The following is a 10,012-nucleotide window of genomic DNA, read 5'->3' as shown; positions in this document are numbered from 1 at the left end:
GGGGTCTGTATGGGGGTGTGTGGGGGGGTCACGGGTTTCTTGAGGGGATTTCGGGGGGGGGGGCGGGTAAGAGGAAGGCCCCATGGGGGGGGGTCTATGGGGAGTTCTGATGGGAGGATATGGGGGGGCGCAGTGGGGTGGGGGCTCTTGGGGGGGGGGGCTCAATGGGGGGCCTGGGGGGATTCGTAGGTGGGTTTTGGGGGGGGGCAGGGGGGATTCCATAGGGGTTTTTGGGGGAGGGTCACCGAGGGGGGGGATTTTGGGGGGTCCGTAGGGGTTGGGGGGGGGGGAGCACATAGGGGGAGGCCATAGGGAGAACATGGGGGGGGGTCTCATGAGGCGGGGGGGGAGGACATGGGAGGGGTCTCTGGGGGGGATCTTCAATGGGGGGGGGTCCATGGGGGGCTGTGAATGGGATCTATGGGCGGGGAGGGTCGCAATGGGGGGGGGCTTCAAGGGGAGGATATGGGGGGGGGTCTAAAGGGGGGGGTTTCAAGGAGATGAGGGGCTCCATGGAGGGGGGGGGGGCTCTATGGGGGGGCTGTGAATGGGATCCATGGGGTCCCACGGGGGGGGGGGGGGGAAATCCATGGAGGGGGGGGGGTCTGTGGGTCCAATATGGAATATGGGGGGGGTCTCCGGGGGGGTTGGGGGCTCCATTGGGATATCTTGGGGGGGGAGGGGGGAGTGGTCCCAGTGTGTGCCCCCCCCCCCTCCACCTCCCCCCCCCAATTCACGAGCACCTCTGGAAGGGCGCAGCTGCGGCCCCCCCGTGCAGCTCCACCCCCCCCCTTTCCCAGCCCAGCAGTGCCCCCCCCGGGGGGGGGGTCCCACAAGCAGCCAAAGCCGCCACTTCGGGGGCCCCCAAAATTCGACCCCACAGCGTGAAGCCCGCGATGTCCCCCACAAACGCCTGCGCCGCCTCGAAGCGCCCGCCCAGAGAGTCCTAAAATAGGGGGGGGGGCGAGGGGGGGTCGTAAGGGGGGGGCGGGGGGAGACCCACAATCATTGCCCCCCCCCTGCCCCATAATGAGCCCCATTAACCCCGCAGTGCCCCATTGATCCCATTGAGTCTCTACAGCTCCTAACAGCCCCCACCCCACAGCCCCCCCCCGTGCCCCCCCCCACAGCCCCTAACAGCCCCCCAGAGCCCCCCCCCAACCCCTCATAGCCCCCCATCCCCATGGACCCCCCCCCCCCCCCCCGACCACAAAGGGCAGCGGATCCTGGGAGACTGCGGTGGTCTGATGACCTCAGGTGACCCCGTGACCTCACGGTGACCCCACGCGACCCTATAGCCCTAAGTGACCCCAGGTGACCCCGTGGCTTCGTGGTGACCCCATAACCCTAAGGGGATTTCACGACCCCGTGACCCCAGGTCACCGTGTGACCCCAGGTGACCCCATAACCTTATGGGGTTCCCATGACCCTATAACCTCGGGTGACCCCCAGCCCCCAGACGCCCCCAGGTGACCCCTCCCCAGATGACCCCAGGTGACCCCACACCCCCAGATGCCCTTAGGTGACCCCACACCTCCAGATGAACCCAGGTGACCCCACACCCCCAACAGACGCCCCCAGGTGACCCCACACCCCCAGACGCCCTCGGGTGACCCCTCCTCAGATGACCCCAGGTGACCCCATGACCCCAGGTGACCCCACCTGTTCCTGGCCGAGCACGAGGACCCCCCGTGGTCTCAGGGGGTGTCCGGCCGCCAGCCCCCCCCCGGCCCCCCTGGGGACGCCGTCCTGGAAGCTGCGCCAGGAGCCGCCAGCGGCCGCCCAGGTGACACAGAGGTGGTGCCACCGACCCGGGGATGGGGACAGAGCCAGAGGGACGGCCTGGGGGGGCAGCGGGAGACGGGGGGAGAGAGTGGGAGATGGGGGGAGACACTGAGCCCCCGCTGAGCCCCATTGATTCCCACTGACTCTGCAGCCCCCGACATCCCCCACCCCCCACCCTCCCACAGCCCCAATAACCCCACAGCCCCCCCCCAGCCCCCAGTAGCCCCCCATCCCCGTGGAACCCCACACCTCCCAACTCAGACCCCCCCAGCCCCTCAATAACCCCCCCATACCCCCCAGTAATCCTTCACCCCCATAGCATTCCCACAGCCCCCAGTACCCCCCACCCCCCCATAGCCCCCATGCCCACATCTTCCCCCCCCACCCCCCCCAGCCCGCCCATGACATCCCCCAATAACCCCCCCCCCATCACCTCCCGCCCCCCCACCCCACAACCCCCATCCCCACATCCCCCCCCCCCCCCCCATCCCTCCAATAACCCCCCCACCCCCCACATCCCCCCCCTCCCCCCCACCTGATCGTCCACCAGCAGCTCCAGCGGCCGCCCCCCCCAGGCCAGCAGCACCAATTCGTTGGGTTGCCCGGGGGCGGCGTAAGAAAACGGGGTACCGAGGGGGGGCCCCCCCCCAGGCCGCAGCCACAGACAGACGGACAGAGCCCGCAGAGCCCGGCGGAGAGACCCCAGCAGCCGGGCGTGGATGTAGTTGGTGCGGCGTGGGAACGCAACCAGGAACGGCCCGGGGGGGGGAGCTGGGGGGGGGGCGTTAATAGGGGGAGGGGGGGGGCAGGGGGTCCTCATTATAGGGCCCCAAACCCCCCCATGGGGTCAGCAGAGCGCGGCGGTAACCCGGCCTTCAGGTCCCACTGGGAGCCTATGGGTGACCTCGGGTGACCCCACATTGTGAGTGACCTCGAGTGACCCCATCCTGGGTGACCTCGGGTGACCCCGTTCCTGGGTGACCTCGGGTGACCCCGACCCTGGTTGACCTCGGGTGACCCCACACTCTAAGTGACCTCGGGTGACCCCATCCCTCTGTGACCCTGTCCTGTGGATGACCTCAGGTGACCCCATCCCTGGGTGACCTCTAGTAACCCCATCCTGGGTCGACCTCGGGTGACCCCACACTGTGAGTGACCTTGAATGACCCCATCCCTGCGTGACCTCAAGTGACCCCATCCTATGGGTGACCCCGGGTGACCCCGATCCTGAGTGACCTTGATTGACCCCATCCTATGGATGACCTCGGGTGACCCCGACCCTGAGTGACCTCGGTTGACCCCATCCTGTTGCGACTCCGACCCTGGTTGACCTCGGGTGACCCCACCCTATGGGTGACCTCGAGTGACCCCATCCCTGGCTGACCTGGAGTGACCCCGTCCTACAGGTGACCTCCGGTGACCCTCACCCTCCTCCTTCTCTTCCTCCTCGCTCTCCTCCTCCTCCTCCTCCCCGTCTCCATGGTGACCGCTGCGGTCCCACAGTCCGTCGCCATGGAGATGGCCGTGTTTGCTGTGCTGGTTGCCATGGAAACCGTCGTGGTGGCTGTGCTGGTTGTGCTGGTTGCCATGGAGGTGGCCGTGCTTCTCCTGCTGCTCGCCGTGGAGGTGCTGGTTGCCACGGAGACCGTGGTGCTGGTTGCCGTGCTCAGCCTTGCTGTGGTTGCCATGGTGACCGTGCTGGTTGCCATGGAGACCCTCGTGGTGATGGACGCCGGCTTTGTGGTCGCCGTGGTGACCGTGGTGGTTGCCGTGGAGACCACCGTGGTGGCTGACGGGCTTCTGGTGGTCGCCATGGTGACCGTGGAGGTTGCCGTGGTCGCCGTGCTTGTCGCTATGGTCGCCGTGGGGATCGTGGTTGCCGTGGAAACCGTGATGGCGGTCGTTGTGGTGGTGGTTGCCGTGGAGATCGTGGTGGTTGCCATGGAGATGCTCGTGCAGGATGCTGCTCAGCTTACTGTGGTGGTCGCCGTGGTGACCGCCATGGTGGTTGCCATGGAGATCGGGGTGGTGGTTGCCATGGAGATGGTGGTGGTGGTTGCCGTGGTCGCCGCTCTTGCTGTGGTCGCCATGGTGACCGCCGTGATGGTTGCCATGGAGATCAGAATGATGGTGGTTGCCATGGAGATCGGGGTGGTGGTTGCCGTGGAGATGATGGTGGTGCTGCTGGTGGTCGCCGTGGTCACCGCTCTTGCTGTGGTCGCCGTGGTGGCCGTGGTGGTTGCCGTGGAGATGGGGGTGGTGGTCGCCCAGCTGGTTGCCGTGGGGCTGCTGGTTGCCATGGGAACGGCTGCTGTTGCCGTGGTGGTGGAGCTGCAGCTCCAGGAGTCCGATCTTCTTCTGCAGCGCCTCCCGCAGCCCCGACACGTTGCGGCTGTGCTGGGGGGCAGCGGCCGTGTCTGCCCCATGGCTGCCCCATGGCTGCCCCATAGCAGCCCCACAGCTGCCCCATAGCAGCCCCATAGCAGCCCCACAGCTGCCCCATAGCTGCCCCATAGCTGCCCCATAGCAGCCCCATGGCTGCCCCACAGCTGCCCCATAGCCGCCCTATAGCTGCCCCAATGTTGCCCCATGGCTGCCCCATAGCTGCTCTATAACTGACCCATAACTGTCCCAATGTTGCACCATAACTGCCCTATAGCTGCCCCATAGCCACCCCAATGCTGCCCCATAGCTGCCCCATGGCTGCCCCATAGCTCCCCTATAGCCACCCCAATGTTGCCCCCCATAACTGCCCTATAGCTGCCCCATAGCTGCCTTATAACTGCCCCATAGAACTCTACAACTGCCCAATGCTGCCCCATAACCTGCCCTATAACCTGCCCCATAGCATTGTCCCACATCGCCCCCAAGCTGCCCCACAGCCCCACAATCCACCCCACAGCTCCCCCAAACCGCCCCACAACCAGACCCATAACCCCCAACCTGCCCCATAGCCCCCCCAGCCCCCCCTACAGCCCCCATTCCCGCCCCACACCCCCTACAGCCCCACAACCCCCCCCCACATCACCCCACAACCCCCCTTCAAATCACCCCCCCACCCCACCTCCCTTCTCACCCCCCCCCCCCCCCAGCGTATATTTAGCCCCACACCGGAGCTGCCCTCATTAATCCCAAGTTAATCAGCGCCGGGTTAACGAGGGCAGTTAGGAGGAGGGAGGGGGGGGGGCTCAGACAGATGGACACCAAAGAGGATCAGGAGATGGAGGTGGGGGGGCTTTAGGGGGGGGGCACATCACCCCCCCCCCCCATTTTCCTCACCTGCAGCTGCTGCAGGCGCTGCCTCAATGCCTGCAGCGCCCTCTGCTGGTTGGCGGCCCCGGTTGCGGCGTCCCCGGCTGCGTGGCCCCGCGCCGCCCCCCCCGGCTCCTCGTGTCGCCCCCCCCCCCTCGGTTTCTTCGCCCCCCCCCCCTTCTTTTAAGTGCCCCCCCCCCCCGCCCCTCGCTTCGCACTGCCCCAATTTGGCCGCCAGCTCCAACGCGGCTTCCCGCTGTTGCACCAACGCCTCCCGCAGCCTCAGCACCGCCGCGTGCAAATCCTCGTGCAAATCGCCTTGCACGCCCCCCCCGTGCGGACCCCCGACCCCCCCCACCCCCCCGTACCAATCCCCGTGCCCCCCCCCGTGGTTCAACCCCCCCGCCCCGTGCCCGTCCTCGTGCAAACCCTCGTGCAAACCCCCGTGCGAAGCCCCGTGCGAAGCCCCGCACCCCACGTCCCCCCCCGGGGGGAGCGCCGTGCAAATGAACCTGGGGGGACCCCCCCCATTTTGGGCCCCCGCCGCCCCCAAAAGCGCCCCCAGCGCCACCAGAGCGGGGCTCAGCATGGTGGGGGGGGAGGGGGGGGCACACGCGTGTGCGACAGCACCTGTGGAGAGGGAACGAGCGCGGCGTCGGCCTTGCACACGCGCGTGCAAAGGGCTGCGCACCCCCTAAGCGTGACCCCCACCCCCTTAACGTGACCCCCCCAAACCCCCCGACGTGCCCCCCCACCCCTTTGCACACTCACGTGCCAAAAACCGCACCCCCCACTGCACACTCACCTGCCCCGACAGTGACCCCTCGCACGCGCGTGTGCACTCACAAGGGGCAGCAACACCCTACGAGTGCCCCCCCATTTCACTCACGTGTGCAGAAGGGCTCCCAACACCCCCCCTCACCCCACCCCCCCATTTGCACACTCGTGTGCAAACACCCCCCCCCCCCCGTACCTCCTCTCAGTCCCTGCACTCCGGCGCTGCCGGCGCTGCGCTGTGGGGCACCGGGGGGGGGGGGGGGGGGGATCAGAGCGGCTCAGGGTGGGGGGGCGGAGCCCGATGCACCGCCCCTCCCCCCCATAGAAACCCCCCCCCCCGTCTGCCCCACATCCCGCCCCACACAAACCCCCATCTGCCCCATAACCTCACTCTGCCCCACAGCCCCCCCCCCTTCCTGCCCCATAGCCCCACTCTGCCCCACAACCTCATCCTGCCCCATAACCTCCCTCTGACCCATAGCCCCAGAACTGCATCCCACCCCACAACCCCCCCTTCCTGCCCCATAGCCCCACTCTGCCCCATAGCCCCCCCTTTCCTGCCCCATAGCCCCACTCTGCCCCATATTCCCAATCCCTTCCTGCCCCATAGCCCCACTCAGCCCCAACGCCCCCTTCTGCCCCATAACTGCATCCCACCCCATAGCCCCCCCTTCCTGTCCCCCTTAACCCCCTTCCTGCCCCATAGCTCCCCATTCAGCCCCATAACTGCATCCCACCCCACAACCCACCTTCCTGCCCCATAGCTCCACTCTGCCCCACAGCCCCCATCCCTTCCTGCCCCATAACCCCACTCTGCCCCATAGCCCCCCCTTTCCTGCCCCATAGCCCCACTCTGCCCCATAACTGCATCCCACCCCATAGCCCCCCCTTCCTGTCCCCCTTAACCCCACTCTGCCCCATAGCCCCCCCCTTCCTGCCCCACAGCTCCATTCTGCCCCATATTCCCCATCCCTGCCCCATAACCTGATTCAGCCCCACTGCCCCATTCAGCCCCATAACTGCATCCCACCCCACAACCCACCTTCCTGCCCCACAGCTCCACTCTGCCCCACAGCCCCCATCCCTTCCTGCCCCATCATTGGAATCATCGGAAAAGCGCCGATTTGGACAAAACTGGAACGAAACGTTATGAAAAAGGGGGAAAACAACAAAAAAAAACCCCACAGGATTTATAAAAACGCGAACCCTTTATTACAAAAACCGACGCGTTTCACCCCAAAACGGCGCTGTGATGGAGGGGGCGTGGCCAACGCAAGCCACGCCCCCTTTGAGCTAAACCACGCCCATAACGGGCGGGACCAGATAGAGGTTACGCCCCACTGTGGAGCAAGCGCGGATGGGGGCGTGGCCAGGCCGGGCTCCGCCCCCAAAATGGGCGTGGCTACGCCATGTCCCGCCTCCAGCGCAGCGCGCTGTACTCGCAGGCGCCCCCTGGCGGCGCGGCGCAGAGCAGCAGCGATTTCCGAGCGGCCGTTCCGAGGCGCGCGGCGCTCAGCAGCGCCCCCAGCGGCAACGGAGCGGAACTGCGCGGGCACAGCGCCACGGCGGCGGCGTGGAACAGCGGGGGGGGGCCTGGGGGGGGCCGGGCGTCAGGGGGGGGTACGACGGCCTTGCATCCCCACACACACGCGGGAAGAGCCCAAAAAGAGCCACGGAACCCCCCCCCAGGACACACAGAGATGCGACAGGGGCCCCACAGACATCCGTAGGGACACACAGGGACACACAGGGACACACAGAGACACACACAGAGCTCCCCGAGTTCCCACAGAGCCCATGAAGCCCCGCAGAGAACCCACAGACACCCTATGAAGCCCCACAGAGCCCCCCCCAGAGATCCAAGTGACCCCCAGAGCTCCCCGTGACCCCGCAGCGCCCCGCAGGCACCCCATAAAACCCACAGTGACCCCAACGGGGCCCACAGGGACCACACACAGCTCCCCCCGACCGCACGGAGCCCCAAAGGCCCGCAGAGCCCCGCAGACACCCAACAAAACGCAGACAGACACACGGCCGCCCCCCAGAAGCCCGCAGCGCCCCGAAGGGCCGCCGGTGCCCCGCGTCCTCACCGGGATACACCAGGAAGTCGCCCCCGAATTTGCCGCCGGCCGTGAGGTGCAGCCCCCGCCCCCACAGGTCCCGGTACACCCGGAAGCGGCGCTCCCGGTGCGCTGGGGGGGGGGGGGGGGCGGAGAGGGGCGGTGAGGGGCGGTGCTTCGCGGAGCCACGCCCACAAACTTCAGAGATCCGCGCCCCCAAGGATCCCCTCAGCCCCACTCCGACGGAGCTCACCTTCCGCTTCCGGTCCCTCCGCTTTTACTTCCGGTCCCGCTGCCTCCACTTCCGGCCGGTCGGTTTCAATCTCCGACCTCTCAGTTTCCGGTCCTTTACATTCAACTTCCGGTTTCTCCGCTTCCCGTCCCTCGGATCTCACTTCCTGTTCTTCGCTATCAACTTCCGGTCCCTCCCCTTCCACTCCCTCAGCCTCCACCGCCGTTCCGCAGCTTCTCGGCCTTTCGCTCCCCACTTCCGGTCCCCTTGTTTCCACTTCCGGCCCACCTACTTCCGGTCCCACGGCTCTCACTTCCGGCTCGCAGCTTCTCGGCCTTTTGCTCCCCACTTCCGGTCTCTCCGCTCCCACTTCCGGCCCGCAGCTTCTCGGCCTTTTCGCACCCACTTCCGGTCCCTCCGTTTCCGCTTCCGGTCCCAGCCGCGCCGCGCCGATCTCCTGCAGCAGCCTCCCTTCCTCCGGCAGCAGCTGCAGCGGCAGCCGCTTTCCTCCTCCGCGCCGCGAGGGGGCGCCAACCAAAGCTCCCCACATCCGGTGCCGCTCCCGCAGCGTCCGCACCGCTGCCGCCGCCCACACCAACACGCGGCCCCGCTGCGCGTGGAGCCGGAGCGGCGGCTGGGGGCACAGCGACACGCGGGGACACATGGAGACCCCATGGGGACACGGGGGGACCCCATAGAGACCCATAGAAAACCCATAGAGACCCCATAAGGACCCAGAGGGACCCACAGGGACCCCGTAGGGACCCATAGGGACCCCATAGGGACACACAGAGACCCACAGTGACCCATAGGGACGCACAGGGATCCCATAGAGGGGCACAATGACCCCATAGAGACCCCATAGGGACCCATAGAGACCCATAGGGACACACAAAGACCCCATAGGGACACACAGAGCCCCATAGAGACGCCATAGAGATACACACAGACCCATAGAGCCCCATAGAGACACACACAGACCAATAGAGGCCCATAGAGACCCACAGGGATACACAATGACCCCAAAGAAACCCATAGAGACCCATAGTGCCCCATAGAGACCCATAGGGCCCCACAGAGACCCCATAGAGACCCACAAAGATCCCATGGAGACCCACAGAGACCCACAAGGACCCATAAAGACCCACAGAGACCTCATACAGACCCCACAGGCAGACCCCACAGAGACCCCAAAAAAACCCTTTGGGACCCACAGAGAGACCCATAAGGCGCGCTGGGTCCTCATCCCATGGCCGCTTTAAGAAGTATTGCCCCTTTAAGGGCCCTCCATCGTGGTCTCGAGCCGCGTTAAAAATGGTCCCCTTCTTAAAGGGGCAACACCGCTCTTAAAGGGGCAATACCTCCCACATGTGGTCCCCTCTATAAAAGGGGCAATACCCTCCCACTTAAAGGGGCAATACCCTCCTTAAAAGGGGCAAAATTCTCATAAAGGGGCTACGCTTTAGTAGATTTCCCCCCCCCCCCCCCGCTCCCCCATTGTTAAAGGGGCATTCCCCCCCCCCCCCCCAGGGGCAATATTTTCTTAAAGAGGCAATCACTTCTTAAAGGGGCAACACCCTCCCTGACGAGAACCCCCTTGAAGTGGTCCCCCTCTTAAAGGGGAAACCCCTCTTTCAGGGCGCCCGGCTTACAGCGACCTCCCTCTTAAAGGGGCAACGCTCTCTTAAAGGGGCAACCCCCACCGAAAGGGTCCCCGATTCAAAAGCGCGCTCTCCCTTTTAAAGGGGGTCTCGTCTCTTAAAGGCGCCGCATCCTTTAAGCCCCCCCACCGCCGCTCTTAAAGGGACCGCGCCCCGCTTTACACCCCGTACCTCCGCGTCCGTCATTCCCGCATCCAGAGCTGCGCTGCGGTGGGCGGAACTTCTCCGGGTGGGGGGGGGGAAGT

At 66.1% G+C, this 10,012-nt stretch overlaps 2 protein-coding genes across 3 annotated transcripts; both read right to left on the bottom strand.

Moving 5' to 3' along the window:
• Positions 1–730: 730 nt before the first annotated feature.
• Positions 731–6,293, bottom strand: LOC149914281 (uncharacterized). The gene is made up of 6 exons (XM_090127555.1): positions 6,279–6,293; positions 5,065–5,217; positions 3,213–4,182; positions 2,321–2,556; positions 1,663–1,842; positions 731–946 (listed from the first exon to the last, which is right to left on the bottom strand). The coding sequence occupies exons 1-6, from the start codon at positions 6,291–6,293 to the stop codon at positions 734–736; spliced, it is 1,767 nt and encodes a 588-aa protein (XP_089983681.1). The 3' UTR covers positions 731–733.
• Positions 6,294–7,003: 710 nt separating this feature from the next.
• Positions 7,004–10,009, bottom strand: TSEN34 (tRNA splicing endonuclease subunit 34). Of its 2 annotated transcripts, XM_090127721.1 has the most exons (4): positions 9,939–10,009; positions 8,128–8,740; positions 7,905–8,006; positions 7,004–7,407 (listed from the first exon to the last, which is right to left on the bottom strand). In XM_090127721.1, the coding sequence occupies exons 1-4, from the start codon at positions 9,951–9,953 to the stop codon at positions 7,217–7,219; spliced, it is 921 nt and encodes a 306-aa protein (XP_089983847.1). In that variant the 5' UTR covers positions 9,954–10,009; the 3' UTR covers positions 7,004–7,216. The 2 variants fall into 2 exon arrangements, with proteins under 2 accessions (XP_089983847.1, XP_089983846.1); XM_090127720.1 differs by lacking the exon at positions 9,939–10,009 and having other exon boundaries at positions 8,128–9,611.
• Between the last annotated feature and the right edge of the window lie 3 nt (positions 10,010–10,012).

Source organism: Phasianus colchicus, chromosome 31 (assembly GCF_987193195.1).
Source record: "Phasianus colchicus chromosome 31, bPhaCol1.hap1.1, whole genome shotgun sequence".
NCBI lineage: Eukaryota > Metazoa > Chordata > Aves > Galliformes > Phasianidae > Phasianus > Phasianus colchicus.
The sequence above is the reverse complement of the archived record's forward strand: the minus strand, read 5'-3'. Positions and strand labels throughout refer to the sequence as shown.